This window comes from Hermetia illucens, chromosome 1 (assembly GCF_905115235.1).
Source record: "Hermetia illucens chromosome 1, iHerIll2.2.curated.20191125, whole genome shotgun sequence".
NCBI classification, from domain to species: domain Eukaryota; kingdom Metazoa; phylum Arthropoda; class Insecta; order Diptera; family Stratiomyidae; genus Hermetia; species Hermetia illucens.
In genome coordinates, this window is record NC_051849.1 from 120,148,526 (window position 1) to 120,171,512 (window position 22,987).

Genomic DNA, 22,987 nt, shown 5'->3' on the forward strand with positions numbered 1-22,987 from the left:
CACGCAGATGTTATGTGCTGGATGGTCTCCTCTTCATAGTTGCATAACCTACAACTGGAGTTGGTGATTGAGGAGTCGTGAAGAATTTACCGTTTATAATTTTTTATTGGCAGCGAAGCATCCTGAATTGAAGTTAGGAATGCTTCGGTCTCATAGAAAAGTACACCATTTGTCAACCATTTGTTGGAGGCTTCGACGTCAATGCCTGGCAACAACAAATTTTTTATATGACCTCCGTGAATGGGTTTCTCTTTCCACATGTCGATCTTCTGTTGGACTGAAGTAACATTCGACATGGGATCCCATTCTCTGCTTCTCAAGTTCAAAGGAGATAATTTATTATCTGCCATGACGGTAGCCTGATGTATTTGGCTAGAGGATTGTTTCTCATAGAAAAACTCACGAAGAGAATGCACTTGATTGTAGTGCAACGTTTTTAAATCAAGTACCTCCCTGATGACGTGGGATAGTGATACTCAATTTTTCGGCAGCTCTGTTGCGCATGTTGTCGTTTGCAAGAACTACCCTTACCCGTCTATTGACAGATTCTAAATTAGTATTACTCCACTGTATCATACCGAAAGTGTATAGAAGGACGGGAATGGCAAAGGTGTTGATTGCCATGATTTTATTTTTCCCGTACAGCTCAGCTTTAAGGACAAGATGCAGACGCCGCTCAAATTCCCCCAGCAACTTAGATTTGATTATTGCCACAGCGGGTGTTGTTGCTTGCAATATGCCGAGCCATTTGTGGACGTCGTCCGAATCCATACCCTCAATTCGGATGTTATTTTGGCTGTATCCTTCATTGTCGGTGTGTTTTCCCCGAACAATTGTTTTTATGCGACATTTTTCCAAACCCAACTGCATGCCGATATCCCTGCTGAACTGGATGGTGATGTCCAGCAAGGAGCGAAGTTGGTTCTCGTCTTTGGCATCAAATTGTATGTCGTCAATATATAAATAGCTTAATGTACATTTCGACAATATGCCGTGCTTGACTTGGAACCCGTATTTGCTTTCATGCAAAAGATGGGATAGCGGATTCAAAGCCAAACAAAACCACAGTGAGCTTAGAGAGTCGCCTTGGAAAATGCCACGCCTGATTGGTATCTCTCCTGATGTTTGTGAGGATACCGATAGCTTCGTGCTCCAATTCTTCATTACTGTTCTCAAAAGAAGAACGACATTCAACTCCGCCATGCTATTAACATAGTATGCTGGTCCCAAGCCCAGGTAAAGGAAGAAGGTTTGAGGCAACGTACTCTGTACTATCCTCAGTAAAACAAAAATAAAATGCTGAGATCAGGGAAAGAGATAAATAGAGTATAGTTGGAGTTATTCTACTATGCTAAATCCTACCGGATCTCTCTTGGTGACAGGCCCCGCGACAGGTCGACCAAGAAAATGCATAGAATGTCGTTACAAACATGATGATCGGATTAAGTCACAGGCCTCGGAGAAATGCTAGGGCGTCCACCTCAGTCGACGCGGCAGGGCGGGCCCCGGTCCTGTCGAGAAATGGGCAAAGGTTCTTGACGCATGGACGGCGTCAGGACGTAAGCAAGTTAGTCCGCACACAACGAACAAAACAAATATGTGTCTGCACGCTAAATGTTGGTACCCTAACTGGAAAGACTGAGGAACTCGCAAGAGCCCTTCGGAAAAGGTGCATTGACATCTGCGCTCTGCAAGAAACCCGATGGTCTGGTTCCAAAAGCTGCGACATTGAACGCGAACGCGGTAAAAATGGCTACAAACTTCTCTATTTTGGTAACCCACACACTCAGTATGGTGTTGGCATTGCCATCTCAGAGGGTTTCCGTGATGCCACTAAAGAAGTCGAACGATTTGATGATGGGCTGATGAAGCTCACCATTATATCAGCTGATCGCACTATTCACTTCTTCACCGCGTATGCACCACAGACAGGTCGACCTGATGCCGAGAAAGATGCCTTCTGGCAACTTCTCGATGAAAAGACTCGTCACGTACCTGCTGAAGATTACACAATCATTGCCGGCGACCTTAATGGTCATGTGGGTGAAAAGGCAGACGGTAACAGGTGCCATGGGGGAAAGGGGTTCGGAGCGCGCAATGAAGGTGGCGAGCGTATAATCGATTTTGCGGACACCCATGACCTTGTACTTATGAATACATGGTTCATCAAACGATTGTCTCATCTTCCCACATTTTATAGTGGGAACAATAAAACGCAAATCGACTATATTCTCATAAGACGTCAACATTTTACCACTGTCACTGATTGCAAAGTCGTTCCCTATGAGACCATCGCACCTCAACATCGGCCGTTGATTGCTGTCCTGCGAATTAAGCCACCGATAAAACGGCGTGAGCAACGCACTGGCCCGCCGCGCATTAAATGGTGGTGATTTGGTGAGAAGAACGAAGAAACGGTCTCACTCATACGTTTGCCAACCATTACGAATGTGGAAGAATCATGGAACCAAATGAAAGACACGCAACCCTCGGGGTCACCAAGCCGGGTAAGCGGTACATCAACCGAGATACTTGGCTTTGGAATGATGATGTTGAAATGAAGGTCCGTGAAAAGAAACGCCTCTACCACAAATTCCTCGACGATAAAACGCCTGCTAATTGGCAAATTTATAAGAATGCCAACCGGGAAGCAAAGAAAGCGGTCGCTGTCACCCGAGCGAACCATTTCAAAAATCTTTACGATAAACTGGACACTCGGGATGGCGAGAGAGACCTGTATCGACTTGCTAAAAGCCGTGATGAACGCACACAGGATATCGAACACTTCTGTTGTGTTAATGACAAGAACGGTACTTTGCTTACCAACCGTCGAGCCGCAACGGATAGATGGCGAGAATACTGCGCGCAGATTTCAACTGAAGAATTTGCTCATCCTCCACTTCCACAATCATTGCCGACATTTGGAGCAGTTCCACCAGTCAGCGCAACTGAAGTCGAGTAGGCAATAAAACAAGTGAAATCAGGGAAAGCAATAGGACCTGATGACATCGCATCTGAGCTCTGAAAAGCGAAGAGCTGGGACCCAACACTGTGGCTCAGTAAATTCTTTAACCGGATTATTCAGGAAGGAAGAACATCATCTGACTGGCAAGAAAGTACCACTGTTCCAATATGGAAAAAGAAAGGTAGCCCAGCAGAATGTTCAAATTACCGTCCGATCCGGTTACTTTCCCATACCATGAATATTTTTGAACGCATTCTTGACAACCGTATTCGCGAAATCGTTGAAATAACCGTGAATCAAGCGGGGTTTGTTAACAACTGCGGAACTACTGACGCAATACACGCTGCGCGGTTACTGATGGAGAAACACCGTGAGAAGCATCACCCTCTTTACATTGCCTTTCTGGATTTAGAGAAAGCGTTTGACCGTGTACCACACGAACTCATCTGGTATGCTTTACGACAACACTTCGTGCGAGAAGAACTCGTGCGCTGGGTACAATTGCTCTACCACGATCCGAAAAGTAAAGTTCGAAGTATGACAGGTGTATCAAAACCGCTTCGTGTTGGAGTTCATCAAGGAAGTGCCCTCTCACCACTCCTCTTCGTCCTTGTTATGGACACCGTCACAGGGGATATCCAGCGTCCAGCGCCCTACACACTGCTTTATGCAGATGATGTTTTCCTAGCATCTGATAGCAAAAATGATCTCGAGCAACTCCAAACTCCAAAAATGGAATGATCGCCTTATGCAACAGGATCTCAGATTGAATTTAAACAAAACTGAATTTTTGACGACCGATCCCCATGAAACAGGCACAATCACTGTCAGCGGCAGTGATCTGCCCAGAACTGAGCGATTTAAATACCTCGGGTCAACGCTATCAGCCAATGGAGAGCTGCGTTATGAAATTGCTTCACGCATTAACGCAACCTGGATGAAGTGGCGTTCCACAACTGGTGTCCTTTGTGATTGACGTATCAACGAAGGTCTCAAATCTAAAATTTACCACAATGTCGTCCGTCCAGTCGCTCTCAATGGTTCTGAGTGTTGGCCGACCATAAAAGACAATGAACGGCGTCTCGCGGTAATGGAGACGAAGACGCTACGTTGGACTAGTGGCGTCACACGTTTAGATCACATCCGAAATGAGGATATCCGCGATCGTTATGGGGTTGCACCGATCGTGGAAAAGTTGCGAGAGAAGCGTCTTCGATGGTATGGTCACGCAATTCGTGCAAACGAGAATTCACTTGCAAAGATTGGTCTGAACATCGAAGTCGATGGTAAACGACCAAAAGGCAGACCTAAGCAACGGTGGCTTGATACGCTGGATGGGGATTTGAAAGCCTCGAGATTGCACCCAGATCAGGCATTCGATAGAGCCAAATGGCGAAGCCGATCACGACGAGCCGACCCCGCTTGTGAACGGGGCAAAGGCTGAAGAAAATGAAGAGAAGAAGAACGACATTCGGGTTGATTTTATACAAGCGTAAAACTTGTAGTAACCACGAATGTGATATGGAGACAAAGACTGATTTATAATCGATGTAGGCTGTCGAGATATTTCGTTTCTGATGGACAGCCTGCTTTACAGCTACCGTATCGATTATAAGCTGTTCTTTGTAGCCTCGGTAGCCTTTTGCGAATCCTTTCTGCTCCTCAGCTGTCAATTTATGAACATCAAGATGTTTTGAGATGTTCACGCACAGAACTGAAGTGAAGACCTTGTAGATGGTAGGAAGACAAGTAATTGGTCGACATTTTGAAGGGCAAGAGGCACCCTGTTCCTTGGTAATGAGGAAAGTTATCCCCTTGGTGAAAAATGGCGGAACTAAATCAGGATCGGCAATCATCTGATTAAATTGATTTGCCAATATCCTGTGAGTGCTCTTGAACCGCTTCAGGCAGAAGTTATGAATCTTGTCAACTCCTGGCGCCTTCCAGTTACCTGCCTTGTCAAGGGCTGTTTCTACGTCGACTTCAGTTACGTCAGGCATGGTCATTTCCGGGAGGGCCTCGCATGAACGCATAAGGTGTGGGAGCCACGCTGCTTCTAAATTGCAACGACTGGATTCGCTCCAAACACTTCCCCAGAAGTCCTCTGCCTGATCCAGATCGGGGTTACTTTCCCTATCTGAGTTGCTGAGATTTTTGCAGAATCCCCTTTGGTTCTGGAAGAGCGAGGTGTTGGATGCGATTGGAGCATACCGCAAGTTTCTGCTTCAGCGCCTCGAGGATTTCTTCGATTGGCATATCATTGGACAGATGGGAAGCGGGTTATGAGCGTGTCATGGAGCCGATGTCTGTACCCTGATGGATTCCGTTTCAAATCCGTGACAGGGTAATAGGCGCCGACGATAAATTCGTTAAGTTGGTTCGTCCAAACCATACGACGCCTGGGTCTCCCGTCCCTGGTGGTTGACGTCATAATCGCCAAAATATCCAAGGGCGAAGAGCCGCTCTGGTGTTGTTGAACGACCCTAAACCGTGTTGGGTACTGTCTTCGTGTCCCCTGGGGTCCCATTGAAAGAATTTGAAATATTTTCCCCAATTCTGTACCTACGAGTGTTGGGGAGGCAGTCAACCCTGCAACAGAGCTCCAATGTTGCAATCTCCCATGGTTACCTCCAAAGGTAGGGAAGGTATTTGGAGGGGAGCCGCTGAAATACAGTGTAACGTCACTGCAATTCATCCGATAGGCGCGTCGATCCCTTCACCCCGGATTACGGATTTCTTAAGGAGGTTTACTCCCCCTGAACGGGAAGAATCGGTAAGGGAGGACGAACACAGAGGGAAACGTTCTGCTTGTCCACGGCTACTTATTTACAAGATTAACTTGCGATATTCGTAGCTGTCCCGGTGGGTCATGTCATTATCTGCAACCCATAACACGCGCCTGGTCGCATGCAGCTCTGCGTTTGCAACTCAGGTGAGGATAAACCTGGTACGCCAGGTTATATACATATATACATATAATTCAAAAAGCCCACGGACCCTCTTCCCGCCCAACCGGACCGAGGGGCGACCAACCTAAGGATGGGCTGAAGGCAACATCCAAAGGCCCGCATCACAGCGATGATGCGTTTTAACGCAAAGTGTGTGCGACCATGCGAAAATGTATTACTACATCCCGATTGTCGCAAACACTTCAGCCAATTACGCGGAGGTTCTACACTACAGAGACATGGATCTTATATTGAAGACAGTGCGGATCAAGACTGAAACCCATTAGGTCAGATTGTTACCGGATATATATATATATCGGGGTCACGTCGGGGTCACCCTCCTGGCGTACCAGGTTTATCCTCACCTGAGTTGCAAACGCAGAGCTGCATGCGACCAGGCGCGTGTCATGGGTTGCGGATAATGACATGACCCACCGGGTCAGCTACGAATATCGCAAGTTAATCTTGTAAATAAGTAGCCGCGGACAAGCAGAACGTTTCCCTTTGTGTTCGTCCTCCCTTACCGATTCTTCCCGTTCAGGGGGAGTAAACCTCCTTAACAAATCCGTAATCCGGGGTGAAGGGATCGACGCGCCTATCGGATGAATTGCAGTGACGTTACACTGTATTTCAGCGGCTACCCTCCAAATACCTTCCCTACCTTTGGAGGTAACCATGGGGCATTGCAACATTGGGGCTCTGTTGCAGGGCTGACTGCTTCCCCATTACTCGTGGGAATAAAATTGGGGACTTTGGTTTAAATTCTTTAAATGGGACCCCAGGGACACGAAGACAGTACCCAACACGGTTAAGGGTCGTTCAACAACATCAGAGCGGCTCTTCGCCCTTGGATGTTTTGGCGGTTATGCCGTCAACCACCAGGGACGGGAGACCTAGGCGTCGTATGGTTTGGACGAACCAACTCAACGAATTTATCGTCCGCGCCTATTACCGTGTCACGGATTTGGAACGGAATCCATCAGTGTACAGACATCGACTACATGACGCGTTCATAACCCGATTTCCGGAGCTAAGTCATGTTCCGGAACAGAACGTCGCCAACCAGTACCGGGTGATAGTGAATAACAACCGAGTTGCCTTACCAACTAGGCAGCAAATCTTCCAAGAGGTTTCACTTGAGCTCGGGCTGGAGAAATCAAATTACCGGACTAGTCAAAGGAGTAACACAAGTACTCCACCTGTAAGGCACTCCATGAATCCAGTAGTCAGGAGAAGCTTAGTAACTGGGGATGTCGACCCAATTTATAATGAGGCTTTGACCGCATTCCAGGTCGCATTCACAGAGTATGCTGAGATTTTCCCAGACACTAGGCCAAAGATCCCAAAACTGAAGTTTACTTCGGCAACTACTAACATCCTTGCTGCCGTTGACAGAATTTTGGCTGATCGTTTGGCTAGCGAGACTACTGCTACAGAGGTTCACAGCCTGATCTACGTTGCAGCTGCCACGGTTATTCGTCTCCATAACCAACATCTTAGAGCGAATAACAGAGGTATGCGCAGATGCACTTTACCGTTCTGGGTGTTTCGACTAAACAAAAGGGTCGAAAAGTTGAGAAAGGAGATTGGTCGTGTGACGCAAGCACTCCTTGGAAATCCATCACCAAGAGTGCACAGATGCGTTGCGAACATCATTGGAAACTACCATCTGTCCAATGATATGCCAATCGAAGAAATCCTCGAGGTGTTGAAGCAGAAACTTGCGGTATGCTCCAATCGCATCCGTAGGTATCAGAAAAGCTTTCAGCGAAGGACAGACAACACCTTGTTCTTCCAGAACCAACGAGGATTCTACAAAAATCTCATCAACTCAGGTAGGGAAAGTAACCTCAATCTGGATCAGGCAGAAGACTTCTGGAGAAGTGTTTGGAGCGAATCCAGCCGTTGCAATTTAGAAGCAGCGTGGCTCCCACACCTTATGCGCTCATGCGAGGCCCTCCCCGAAATGACCATGCCTGACGTAACTGAAGTCGTACGTTAAAGCAGCCCTTGACAAGGCAGGTAACTGGAAGGCGCCAGGAGTTGACAAGATTCACAACTTCTGGCTGAAGCGGTTCAAGAGCACTCACAGAATATTGGCAAATCAATTTAATCAGATGATTGCCGATCCTGATTTAGTTCCACCATTTTTCACCAAGGGGATAACTTTCCTCATACCCAAGGAACAGAGTGTCTCTTGCCCTTCAAAATGTCGACCAATTACTTGTCTTCCTACCATCTACAAGGTCTTCACTTCAGTTCTGTGCGAGAACATCTCAAAACATCTTGATGTTCATAAATTGATAGCTGAGGAGCAAAAAGGATGCGCAAAAGGCTCCCGAGGCTGCAAAGAACAGCTTATAATCGATACGGTAGCTGTAAAGCAGGCTGTCCACCAAAAACGAAACATCTCGACAGCCTACATCGATTATAAATCAGCCTTTGACTCCATATCACATTCGTGGTTACTACAAGTGTTACGCTTGTATAAAATCAACCCGAATGTTGTTCTTCTACTGAGAAGCAGTAATGAAGAATTGGAGCACGAAGCTATCGGTATCTTCGCAAACATCAGGAGAGATACCAATCAGGCGTGGCATTTTCCAAGGCGCCTCTAAGCCCACTGTGGTTTTGTTTGGCTTTGAATCCACTATCCCATCTTTTGCATGAAAGCAAATACGGGTTCCTAGTCAAGCATGGCATATTGTCGAAATGTACATTAAGCCATTTAGTGTACATTGACGACATCAAATTGTATGCCAAAGACGAAAACCAACTTCGCTCCTTGCTGGACATCACCATCCAGTTCAGCAGGGATATCGGCATGCAGTTGGGTTTGGAGAAATGTCGCATAAAAACAATTGTTCGGGGAAAACACACCGACAATGAAGGATACAGCCAAAATAACATCCGAATGGAGGGCATGGATTCGGACGACGTCTACAAATACCTCGGCATATTGCAAGCAACAACACCTGCTGTGGCAATAATTAAATCTAAGTTGCTGGGGGAATTTGAGCGGCGTCTGGATCTTGTCCTTAAAACTGAGCTGTACGGGAAAAATAAAATCATGGCAATCAACACCTTTGCCATTCCCGTCCTTCTATACACTTTCGGTGTGATACAGTGGAGTAATACTGATTTAGAATCTGTCAATAGACGGGTAAGGGTAGTTCTTGCAAACAACAGCATGCGCAATAGAGCTGACGAAAAATTGAGGATCACTATCCCACGTTCATCAGGGAGGAAGGGGGGTACTTGATTTAAAAACGATGCACTACAATCGAGTGCATTCTCTTCGTGAGTTTTTCTATGAGAAACAATCCTCTAGCCAAATACATCAGGCAACCGTCATGGCAGATAATAAATTATCTCCTTTGAACTTGAGAAGCAGAGAATGGGATCCCATGTCGAATGTTACTTCAGTCCAACAGAAGATCGACATGTGGAAAGAGAAACCCATTCACGGAGGTCATATAAAAAATTTGTTGTTGTCAGGCATTGACATCGAAGCCTCCAACAAATGGTTGACAAATGGTGTACTTTTCTATGAGACCGAAGCATTCCTAACTTCAATTCAGGATGCTTCGCTCCCAACAAAAAATTATAAACGGTACATTCTTCACGACTCCTCAATCACCAACTCCAGTTGTAGGTTATGCAACTGTGAAGAGGAGACCATCCAGCACATAACATCTGCGTGCAGGATGTTGAGCGGTACTGAGTACACCAATCGTCATAACTCCGCCTGCAAGATTCTCCATCAAAACCTTGCGTTGAAGTATAACTTAGTGGCAACCTACCATCCTTACTATAAGTATACTCCGCAGAGAATCTTGGAAAATGATCGGGTCAAACTACTGTATGATCACACTATCGCCACCGACCTTAGTGTTAATCATAACAGACCCGATCTAGTTCTGCTTCTGAAGGAAGAACGAGCGTGCTTTATAATCGATGTAGCCGTACCGTTGGACCGGAACACTGTTGAGAAACAGCACGAAAAAATCCGGAACTACGGCCCCTTGGCAGACGATATGAAGCAGACTTGGAGACTACAAAAGATCCAAGTAGTCCCAGTAATAATTTCAGCGACGGGATTAGTCCCGCAGAACTTACATAAAGCGCTGAAAACGCTCGATCTTAGGGCTGGACTATACATGCAGATGCAAAAAGCAGTTATCCTTGCAACCTGTGCTATAGTCCGAAGAGTCCTGTCCGGTAACAATCTGACCTAATGGGTTTCAGTCTTGATCCGCACTGTCTTCAATATAAGATCCATGTCTCTGTAGTGTAGGACCTTCGCGTCATTGGCTGAAGTGTTTGCGACAATCGGGATGTAGCAATACATTTTCGCATGGTCGCACACACTTTGCGTTAAAACACATCATCGCTGTGATGCGGGCCTTTGGATGTTGCCTTCAGCCCATCCTTAGGTTGGTCGCCCCTCGGTCTGGTTGGGCGGGAAGAGGGTCGGTGGGCTTTTTGAAAGATATAAGTGAACCATGTCGAAACCACGGTGGTAGTGTTTGGGTCAAAGACCGAACGGTCCAAGCAGCTTCTTGGGCTTGTGACGCGGCAGGATCTAATTTCGAATGCTGCGGATGCGCGGAACTCTCCACTCACTCATTTTAGAACTCGCCACTCATTTAGAACTCGCCACGGGAGTGGAGGATTAGCGGTGAGAGAGTGCCGTTGGTTTGGACAGAAAAGACCGCATGGAAATAAGCCGGTCTCTTCTGTCTCCAACCGTTGTGGGTAACAGTCGTGAGTCGCCAATCCGAAACTAGAATCAATTCGTGTACTTTAAACGCAGCAGTATACTCCAAATTTTTATTTCTTCAAAGAATACAATAATAACTTGATTAGTTTCTTTCTCTTCTAAAATCTAGTGTATGTATCTAAATATTACTTGTCCTGAAGAAATACATTTTTGTGTGCCTATTGTAAAACAGACAATAAACAAATTAGAATTAACGTTTATATACTTGGTATCGGCTTGTTTATTTGATAAACGGCGCACATAATTTCACTTGTTTACTGTGGTGTTATAATGAGAATTAAATCGATTCAGACCGAAAGAAAAACAGGAACAAAATAATAAACTGAGGATTGAAGTGTTAATTAAAGGCTTGAGGAGAACAAGTCTTCGAGGAAATAATGTAGCGCTCGAGGTAGGCTCCATCAGAGCGAAGGTGAAGGGCGTCCACATCTCCAGCTGCTATGCTCCACCTTGGCGCTTCACTTGCCGAGTATGAGCAGATACTTGCCGCTCTTGTTTTGGATGCAAGAGGACGTTCGCCGACCATAATAGCAGACGATTTCAGTACGTGGGCTATTGAGTGGGGCAGCGGGCAACAAATGTGAGGGGACGTGTTTCTCCTCGAAGCATTCGCGGAGTTAGACGTGGTACTGGCGAATGTTGGATCTTCGTGAGGTCTGTAGTGGACCTGATATACGTGAGTGCCACTTTAGCCAGTAGAGTCGCTTGGCACGTTAGTGAGGACTATTCTCACAGCAACCACTAGGGAATCTGTATAGAAATCAAGGACGAATCGTGCTCGAAGAAGTGTTCTCACAGAATGCCGGGCGGTATGCTCGCCTAGAAAGTGGAAGCTTTCGAGGTGGACCCATTTTCCGCGGTGCTCCAATCCCACATATCCATGAATAGTATGGCTAGAGAGAAAGCCACCCAAATCACCCGATGGGCGACGGAAGCATGCAATGCTACTATGCCCAGAAGGCGATTGCTCCCCAATAGGCAACCTAACTACTGGTGAAACAACGAAATCGCAAGTTTGCGAGCCGCATGTTTTCAGGTAAGGAGGCTTTGCCAGAGGCTCAGGGGAAAACCCGGTGGCGACGGTCTAGAGGAGGCACACAGGCAATTGCGTAGCCGCCTAAAGGAAGCCATTCGGAGGAGCAAAAATAACTGCATCAAACAACTGTGTGGCCATGCCGACATAAACCCTTCGGGCGAGGCTTATAGAGTGGTAATGAAAAGGCTGCGAAAATCACCCCAGGTGACCTGTCCGCGCCTCCTGAAACAAATTGTTGCCACTCTGTTCCCTCACCACGAAAATAGGTGAAGCCAAATGGTCGTCAAGCTAAATGACGGCATAATACCTCCAATAACTATGGAGGAGCTGCGGGAAATATGTGGTAGGTTCGGTGACAACAAGACCCCAGGTTTGGATGGCATCCCCAACCGAGCTTTGAAACTGGCAGAGAAGACTGGGCCCGACCTTTTCGCCAACACCTTCGAGGCGTGCCTAAAAGAAGGAATATTCCCTGCCCAGTGGGTAAAGCAAAACTTGGATTTGCTTCCGAAACCTTGCAAGCCACCTTCAAGCCCAGCGTCGTATCGTCCTACCTGCCTGTTAGATACAATGTGGAAGATGGCGGAGAGAGTCATCTACAACAGACTCCTGCACATCGTCGAAGTCAGTAATGGTTTGTCGGAACGCCAGTTTGGTTTCCGACGCGCCCACTCTACGGTGGACGCAATTAACATGGTGGTAAACCTGGCAAAAGGTGCACTGATTTCTGGCGGCCGCTGTGCCGTGGTGGCGTTGGATGTGAAAAACACATTCAACTTGGCCAACTGGAATAGAATTAAAGGTGCGTTGGCGTAGGTGTCCCCGGATACTTAGCGAATTTGGCGGAAAACTACCTCTCAGAGAGGACTCTCTGATGCGGGACAGATGGGGGCCCCAAAGAGTACATTGTCACGGCCGGGGTACCACAGGGATCGGTACTTGGTCCCCTGTTGTGGAATATCATGTATAATGGGGTGCTTTGCTCTTCCCGTCCTAGAGAGGACTACGATTGTCGGCTTTGCTGATGACCTAGTTGTGGTTGTTGCAACAAAACATCCAGAAGATATGGACGCTTACGCGACGGAATCAGTGAGAGCGGTAAAGTCCTGGCTCGAAAAGGCCATGCTGACTTTGGTGGACGCGAAAACTGGAAGCGGTCTTAATAACGAACCATGTGGGTAGAGGCGCTTGAAAACTCTCAGAGATGGAACCAAGTGAACTCGGTTTACGGGCTGATGGCTTTGAGGGTTTGCAGTGCTTTTAGAACCACATCAGATGAGGCAGTATTGGTGGTGGCAGGCATGGTCCCGGTTGACATTCTGGATAAAGAAATGAGTGTCCTGTGCCGTGCAAGACGTATGGAGAGGCATCCACAGCGTGGAAATGCGGCAAGGTCAGAGTCGTATGATCTCTGGCAACGCAGATGGGACGAATCTACGAAAGGTCGGTGGACGCACATGCTTATTCCCAACATTAGGGTGTGGCCTGAGCAAAACCATGGGGAAACCAATACTGCATTACCCAGTTTTTTACGGGACACGGTAGTTGCTACAGATGCGATGGCATACCGGAGGATCCAGAGCATGTGAAGTGGCTTATCGTTGGCTCCGCAATCAGCCAAATGCAAGAGGAGTTACTGGAGGAGCAAGGAAGGACGAAAGCCGCAAACAGGAGAAGGACGAGTGCCTAAGAGCAAACCTACCTCGCGAAGTAGTGTTTTAATGGTGGTCCCACCATAGTAGTAGATAGACACTCATAGAAAAGTACACCATTAATCAACCATTTTTTGGAGGCTTCGATGTTAATGCCTGGTAATGACAATTTTTTTTTATATGACCTCCGTGAATGGGTTTCTTTTCCACATGTCGATCTTCTGTTGGACTGAGACAACATTCGACATGGGATCCCATTCTCTGCTGTTCAAGTTTAGAGGAGATAATTTATTTTCTGCCATAACGGTAGCCTGTGTGATTGAAGGATTGTTCTTCAAGGAAAAACTCACGAAAACAACGGACTTCATTGTAGTGGAATGTTCGTAAACCAAGCACTTCCCTTCCTCCTGATGACGTGGGGTGGTGATCCCCAATTTCTCGGCAGCCCTACTGTGCATGTTGTTGTTTGTAAGAACTACCCTTGCCCATTTATTGACAGATTTTAAATCCGTGTTACTCAACTGTATCACTCAACTGTATCAAGTATATAGAAGGACGGGAATGGCGAAGGTATTGGTTGCCATGATTTTATTGTTCCCAAATAGCTCAGTTTTCAGGATAAGATCCAGACGCCGTTCAAATTGCCCCAGCAACTTACATTTCATTATTGTCGTTGGCAGTGATTAGGCATGTTTCCTGTGGATCGAAAATTCGGTCTTATTATTATTCTTGACAAATCCGGCTTGATTCAGGGTTATTTGAACCCGAATACGGTTGTCAAGATTGCGTTCAAAAAACGTCCCGCATATTGTGCCGAATGTGGCAAACAGTTGGAGTTTGATGGTAATGCTACATGCCAGAAGCAGATCTATCAAGTATTGCCTCCGGCTCATATGGGTAAACCGGACACGCTCCCATGATCAGCCCGTCCTTGTGTAATTTAAAAACTTTATTTAATTTAATTTTATTATTGACTATTTTCGTTTTTATTTTCTTAAATAAATTTAAATTAATTAATTGGGTTGAAAGGACTTCTCTTCTCCTGCTTGATGTCTCGAAATCCAACTGATACCGAAAAACAATTTTTGCGGTCAAAATTGGTTTTTCGATTTCATGGCTGACGCGATTCGCACTTGCGAGCTTGCGATATACAAGTTGTTCCCTCCGCCACAATATTTTACTCCCTGCTGAAACCAAAGTGGGTTTCAGCGAAGAACCGGAGACACGCGTTTTCTTTCTAGACGAAGGGGTTTATTATAGCCAATAAGACCCATTTGGTCGTGCCTATAATAATGTCGGTCTTGCTCGAAGACTTCGAAGTGCCCTCATCAGTTGGTTGCAGCGCCTTGCAAGGAGCAACCATGCTAATTAGCACATGCATACAGGATCCGAGATCCCCGTTCTTGAGCAGACGCAACAGACCGGTGGCGTTGAGTCCCGACCAGATGTCGAGAATAAGGGTCGCTGGGGAGTCTCAAGTTCTCCGCGTATACTAGCTTCGCGAGACTTGCAGCAAACTCTCCGCGATTGGCTATTCAGAGGCAAGAAGAACGATTGGGAGGATCTGCGATCAAGAAGGGTTGTTTTGGACCATTGTAGCGGCCTTTAGCACCCCACCTTTCGAAGACCCCCTCCATCGCCGGTTAAAGCTGAGGAGTTTGCGCCATTCTGAGAAAAGGGAGGACTCAAACTGCATTTCCTGGTCGGCGATTATAATTACCTCTGCACAAGGTTGTGCAGTAATGTCTTTCACGGGTATCGATGATTGTGAGGCAAAACCTGCAACGCGTGACAACACATCGGCAAACACGTTATATTTTCCAGACACGCAACGTCTGAGGTTTCGACTAATACGGTTAGGGGTACATCTTGCTGAGGGAATGCCAGAAGTGTGGTATCCTACCAGCTGTTGCTTGGTGGACTCAAACGTCTGTGTTAAGGATTGATTGATGATGGGATATAGAAGTTTAACATGCCTAAGAACCTTTGGAAATCCCTAACGGTTTTTGGAAGCGAAAAGCTCGAAATCGCTTGCACCTTGACTGGGTCCGTATTCAAGAATCTCACTTGCGATTGTAGAAATTTTCACTTTTCAACTTTCAGTACTAGACATCAAGGAGGTGTTGAAAAATGCATTGCGAGTGTTCTAAGTGCTCTGACTCAGAGGAAGACTGGGCCAGAATATCATTGAAATACACCAAACAAAAGTTGAGGTTTCGCACCACAGAGTACCGTGTTACACAGTCCGAAAGTCATCCTAGGGAACTCGAAGATTCCAAAAAGTGTGTATATTGCCGCTTTCCGAATATCTTCGGGAGGTACAGGGACCTAATGGTATGCCTTGAGTAAGTCAAAGGTCGAGAAGATGCGGCAGTTTGCGATAGAGTGAGCAAAATCGTGGATGAGTGGGTTGGGATATCGGTCTGGAATGGTCTGAGGACTTAGACGTCTGTAGTCGCCACAAGGTCTCCATTGGCCATTGGATTTGGGTTCATAGCTTTTTCTTTATTCTTCATGAAAATAAACCTATAATTCGGCGGTCTTGACTAGAATACCCCCTTAAACAGGAAAACAAATATCTATTATTATAAAATTACATATTTTTGAGATTCAGCATCTCGGTATGGTTGTGTAGAATAAGCGATTCAAATTTCAACTACATTGGTGAAATGATTCTTTATCAGTCCCCGAAACTTTGAAATTGTGGTTCCGAGATAATGTGTTTAAAGTTTTGGCAACAGATCTTTAATAATAACACTTACTGATGAGAAATTTCAAAATTCTTTCTAGTATCTTTCATCAAATTTTTATTTTCTAACAGAATGTAATTTTATACAATGCATAGAGCTGAGACAGCTGACTATAACAATAGAGGATGTACCTTAGGTCGTGGTGAATGACTACGGCGTGTATTTAAACTATAATAATAATAATAATCGTTGGCGCAACAATCCATATTGGATCAGGGCCTTGAAGTGTGTTAGAGCACTTCATTCAAGACCGTAACGGTACACTAGGAGACAATGTGGTCAGCATTGCGCTCGCTCGAGATTATTACCCTGATTTGACTCAGGTACTCATTCACAGCTGGGTCGACTGGTGTCCGACGTCAAATCACGATGCAAATTCCACTGCCACCAGTGAGATTTGAACCGCGACCTTCCGTACGACAGCCTAGTGCTCTAACCACTGAGCTATCCGGACACTCATTTAAACTATACCATATCCATAATATAACGAAATTCCACTACGCAAAATAGCATGCTACTCCGTAATATGGTAAAATACCAGAAGGATGTTAATTTCAAAGTGGTTAGATTTAAATTACTGCCTTGGCAGTTGGTGTAGATGTGTAAACACAAAACCTTATTAAAATCGAATTGAATTACATCCTTTTACATTGAAAAATGCAAAAGGGGGGTGTAAATTTTTTTTTCATCAAATATAGTCATGTCGGCTATCAAATGAAAAGTCTCGGTTAGTACTTTTCGAAGCCGGTCTTAGTTTTGACATTTGTTGAAAAAGTGGGGAGTGCGGGGGGTTGAAAGTGTTTATTTTTTCAACGAACCCATTCTCAGAAACTACTCAACCGAAAAATCTGAAAAAAAAATCAGGGGGCTGCCACTATATGGTGCCTAGGCTCCGAAATACCCTTAATACCGATACCTGTTCAAATAAAGTTAATAATAGTACATTACTATAATTTTTAGTAACTGACAGGAAAACCCCCTTAAGTTCACCCTAGAATCACAATGTAGGTTATAGCATAGAGCATGATCCTGCCAAATTTGGTGAAAATCACACCATTACTAACAAAGTTATACTAGGTCAAAAGTGTCGCTTCTCCGCAAATTCAAGACTATGAATGTCAATATCACTTGAAAGTGGTAATTTTCACATAATATATACATGTTTTACGTGCTAATGGGACAAATGCACACTCAAATCTCTTTATAAAAGAAATGCACAAAACCTTTCATACTTGAAGCGTCTAGCTTCTGGTTTCCCAACTTGTTAAATATAATGTGTATTATTCTCTATTTACGGTAACATTTCGTTACTCAAACCCATTGGAAAAAGTTAATCAATGTATTCTATTAACTTTAGTATAAAAGCTAATAATTATTTTTATATTTAGCTTATCCTGAATCCACTCTTTATATTTTGTGATGAGCCTACAACTGGACTGGATAGTTTTAATGCTCTTTCCGTCATAAAGTCTTTACGCAGTTTATCAGAGAGTAAGGACGAATTCATCAGCATCGGTACGAAAATTAGAACATTTACTGAGCATAAGCAATTGAAAACATCACCAACTATGAGGAATAATTTCCAAAAGGGGGTAATTTGTTCTATACATCAACCATCCTCGGACATCTTCGAACTTTTCACACATATTATACTTTTGGATAATGGCAGAATTATATATCAAGGTAGTTCAAATGCAACTTCATTTTTTTCTCAGTAAGTGTGCATACTATTACTTTATACACCAGTATATTTGATTGAAATTCGATTGTTTCAGATTGGGCATTTGTTACAAGCAAAGTTGTAATCCTGCAGACCTTTGTATAAAATTGATTATGAATGAAGAAATGATAACTAAATTACGGAGCTTAATCTCAAATAACCAGAAATCGAAGCCGAGCCAACAGAACGGAAACCTTTATCAAGCTCATTCGGCGTCCTCTATCATCAGAAGCAGATCCCAGTAAGTAGTTTTACATGTACACTACTATCAGTAAAAAATAGGACTGCCGACTTTATGAATTATAAAATTAAACGAAAAAAATTTGATATAAAACTTTTAAGGTAGTAATAGAGTGTGACGTTCGAAAGTTCAAGGTTATTTGATTACTATTGATAATTTGAATGGAAGCATAAAAAAACATAAAGAACAATTTGAAATAGATTAGACGGTTTTCGCATTTTCGCCAGTATTTTGTTTTTTTTTTGCATATGCACGTCCTATAGCATTGGTGAAGGGAACAAGTGGTTCCTGAAATATCGGTATATGTGAATAAGAATTAAAAATACCAGGGAAAAAGCAAAAACCGTCTGATTATTTCAAATAATTTTGTGACTAGAAATTCCGCAAGAAGACACTAAGATGTATGGGACATTTTTTTTATCATTAATTTACCTTTATTATGGCCAAAATAGATTCCTTGAGTTTTTTGCATTTTTCAACTCCTTACACCTTCAAAACTATTTTAAAAGAAATTGACGGTCAAAGTATCGTAAAATCATTTTAAGGCTGAACGCGTTCTCGGTACTTCGCAGCTACTCTTGCCACCTTATGTCCCCGATTGCATATCTCCTCTTTCTAAAATATGCATTTCTTCGATTCATGAATTTACGCAGAATAAAGATTACTTTTATATGAACCGGAGATAGCCGATTAATTAATTAATAATAATATTATTATTGGCGCAACAATCCATATTGGATCAGGGCCTTCAAGTGTGTTAAAGCACTTCATTCGAGACCGTAACGGTATACTACAGCACACTGTAGGAAGCAAGGCAATGTGGTCAGCATTACGCTCGCCCGAGATTATTATCTTGATTTGACTCAGGTACTCATCCACAGCTGAGTCGACTGGTAACCGACGTCAAATCACGATACAAATCCCACTGCCACCAGTGAGATTTGAACCGCGATCTTCCGCACGACAGCCATGCGCTCTAACAACTTAACCATCCGGACACATTAATCAATTAGGTTAAGGAATAAAGCTTTACAAATTTTTAATTTAAATTCGTTTCTCGTTAAATGGCTTTTTTTAACCTTATTAAAATCGATTCTGTCTGTCTGTCTTTTTTAAGGTTTTGTGTAAACACAAAACCTTATTAAAATCGGTTTACCGTCTGTCTGTCTGTCTGTCTGTCTGTCTGTCTGTCTGTCCGTCTGTCTGTCTGTCTGTCTGTCTGTCTGTCTGTCCGTCACACGCATTTTTCTCGGAGACGGTTGTAGCGATTGACACCAAATTTGGTAGAAAGGTGGGAACTGTGAACGCTCACACATACAGTGAGTTACATCCTTTTACATTGAACTTAAGGGGGGGTCCCCATACATGCAAAAGCGGGTGTAAAATTTTTTTTCATCAAATATAGTCATGTGGGGTATCAAATTAAAGGTCTCGATTAGCACTTTTCGAAGCCGGTCTTAGTTTTGACATTTCTTGGAAACGTGGGGAGTGCGGGGGGTTGAAAGTGATCATTTCTTTAAGGGGGCCATTCTCAGAAACTACCAAACCGAAAAATCTGAAAAAAATCAGGAGGCTACCACTATACAGTGCCTTGGCTCCGAAATACCTTTCATACCGATATCTGTTCAAGGAAAGTTAATAATAGTATATTACTATAATTTTTTGTAATTGGCTGGAAACCCCCCTTAAATTCATCCTAGCGGCACGAAATTCTGCAGTGATATAGGCTATAATGTAGAGCATGATCGTACCAAGTTTGATGGAAATCACACTACCACTAACAAATTTATAATACGTCGAAGTTGTTGCTTCTTTGAAAATTGAAGACTATCAATGTCAATATCACCCGAAAGTGGACATATGCATATATTACGTGCTACGTACTAAGAAATACACAAAACCTTTCGTACCTGAAGCGTCCAGCTTCCGGTTTCCCGACTTGTTTTTGTTTAACGAGGTGGAAATTATCAAAAGACTCTGGCGTGCGCAAGCTCAGGTGTGGGATTTTTATCGACCAAAATCACCTATGACTCCCCCTCACTACATGGAACCATAATGGAGTCCGCATCCTAATCCTCCTAGCGAGCTACCATTCTACGGACAAAATTTTCTGGTAATAGCACTTCAACTGGAGTTTCCTCTAGGTTGCTCTTTTCTTCCACGAATCTGGGACATTGAAAGAATACCTACTCTGGGGGCTCTGTGAGCCCATCGCTGTTTGGACAATCAGGTCAGGTGTTCATTTTAAACCTGTACAGGTATTGACGCTACCTTCCATGGTCGGTGAAAAACGATTCAACCGCAGATTTTCAGGAGCTCGTCCCTGGTGGAGTCGGCATCACACACGCAGGTCTAGCCACACCCCCGGGCATGTTTGTTCATCCATTGCTTTTGCATTGCTTTTTCTGGCATTTTTTTTAGATTTCAACTTCGGGGTGTTCTTTTTAAATTTCGGGCATTTACAACTTCCGACAATATGCTGGTCATACTGTCCCTATAGCACTCCGTCGCACTATGTGTTTTCTCCCACACATTGTACGTCGATCGTATCGATCAATGCCGCTAGTTCATGCCTTGGCGATTGTCCAACCATCAGGTATTTGAAGCACCTATTTAGAGAGATCTGTTCCCTTAGACTTAGTTGATTGCGAAAATAGTCAGTTTCTCCCATGTTAGATTTTGTCTGCTCAAACAAAAGGTCCCTATCTGTGTCCTACGGCTTTTGATGACATTTTTGCAAGGTCTCATAGGCTGGGGTCAGCTTTTACCTTTTTATGTTAGTATCTTTGGATACGATAGATTTCCATAGCTGGAGATAACAATTGTCTGTGGGTGTATTTGCTCTATTGGTACCTTCTTTCTCTTTTTATTTACGACCTTAGTCCATCTGCCGTTTTTATTTGCCTTGGGCCAACTCACCCACTTTCGGCACATGCTTTCCTCCTTCTGAACAAGCGGAACTATTGTTGGACTGGATAAAGGTATTTAAGTGTGCTTTTGCCCCATTAGCATGACATTCATAGTTTTGAATTTGCAAAAAAGCAACAATTTTGGCGTATTATAACTTTCTTAGTAATAGTGCGATTTCCACAAAACTTGCAAAGATCATGCTCTATGTTGCACTATCTGTTTATCGACTTTAAAGCCGCCTATGATAGTATAGCCAGGGTAAAACTGTACACGGCCATGAGAGAATTCGGTATCCCGACGAAATTAATAAGACTAACTAGGCCGACCCTGACCAATGTGCGAGGCCAGACAAAACCAGCAGGATCACTCTCAAGACAATTCGACATCTACAACGGTCTACGACAAGGGGATGCCCTATCATGCGTCCTCTTTAACCTGGCCCTCGAGAAAGTGATCCGTGATGCTGAGGTAAATGCAAGAGGTACGATCCTCTTTAAGTCCACCCAACTACTAGCCTATGCTGACGATATCGACATCATGGATGAACCACCCGAGACGTATAAAATGCCTTCATCCAAATCGAGCAGGCGGCGCGAGATCTTGGGCTGCACATCAATGAAGCCAAGACAAAATATTTGGTGGCAACGTCAGCAAAGAAGACGAATCAACCAACAACATCAAACCTCAGTGGTTGAACACGAAGAAGAATAAGGATAGGAGAATACAACTTTGAGACCGTTGACAATTTCTCCTATCTAGGGTCGAAAATCACAACTGATAACAGCTACGATGATGAAATCCACGCACGGTTGTTGTCAGCCAACAGAGCCTATTTCAGCTTACAAAGACTGTTCCCCTCGAAACGTCTCCCCATAGGGCCAAACCTCTTACTGTACAAGACTATGATCTTGCCAGTCCTCATGTATTCCTCGGAAACTTGGGTTCTTAGCAAGAAAAATTGCGAACTCTTGACCGCGTTTAAGAGAAGAATCCTGCGAAGGAATTTTTGGTCCCCTACATGAGGATGAACGATTCCGTAGGTCTTCACAATGACGAAATCCAACTCAAAAGGTTACGGTGGGCGGGTCACTTAATCCGTATGGATGAGGATGATCCCACCCGGAAAGTCTATAAGGCAATGTCTATTTTAGAAAAAGAAGACGAGGCAGACCCTGCCTAAAATGGAGCGATGGCGTGGGTCAGGACGCCAGACAGCTTTTAGGGATATCGAATTGGTGAACCTCGGCGCAAAACCGGGATGTTTGGAGTTCCTTATTCAGGCAGGCCTAGACCGGATACCGGTTGTTGCGCCGTTGATGACGATGATGACTAAAGCTTCATTAGCATACACATATAAATACTCACATGCATATGTCTGTCTCGAGTAATTGATATTGATATGTAAAAGATAAAAAAAACTAAAACAATTTTTTTCCCTGCGACCTCCCATTCAAGTGAGTTTACTTTGTTGCGGTATTGTGATATGTTATGATGACGTCTTATATGTTTCAGAATGCCTGCAAATTCAAACAAAATGTAAAAGTTACACCTTCTATACCTTTGTTAATAATAGTTGGAATTTTATTCAGACTTCTCAAAGTTACGCATTATGTTATCCCTTATACACTTCGAGCCCAATTTCCCCTACGTTTCACCCGAGATCAATTATGGGACCATCTCTGAAAATTACTAATTGATCATTTGATACCCCACATAGCCACATATTGTGAAGAAAAATTTTGCACCCTCCATTCACATGTATGAGGAGCTCCCCTTAAACTTAACACAAAATGTCGCCACTTGGTATATGTAAAGGGAACAACAGACCACCCGTTCTCACCCAAGTTCGTGGCAATCGGTCTAGCCGTTACCGATTAAATCGGGTGTGACAGATAGACAGACGGACAGACATCGACTCGGTTCTATTATAATAAGGTTTTTTTCACACACAACCTTGAAAATTAAGCGGGGCCGAGACCTGT

At 44.2% G+C, this 22,987-nt stretch overlaps 1 protein-coding gene across 2 annotated transcripts in view; it reads left to right on the plus strand.

Annotated features, from left to right (window-relative positions):
- LOC119661728 (protein brown) overlaps nt 1-22,987 on the plus strand; it is a 198,863-nt gene that overhangs the window by 55,733 nt on the left and 120,143 nt on the right. For both annotated transcript variants that reach the window (XM_038071195.1, XM_038071194.1), the window contains exons 5-6: nt 17,523-17,848; nt 17,910-18,095. In XM_038071195.1, the coding sequence (XP_037927123.1) occupies nt 17,523-17,848; nt 17,910-18,095 (512 nt within the window). The remainder of the gene's footprint in view (nt 1-17,522; nt 17,849-17,909; nt 18,096-22,987) is intronic.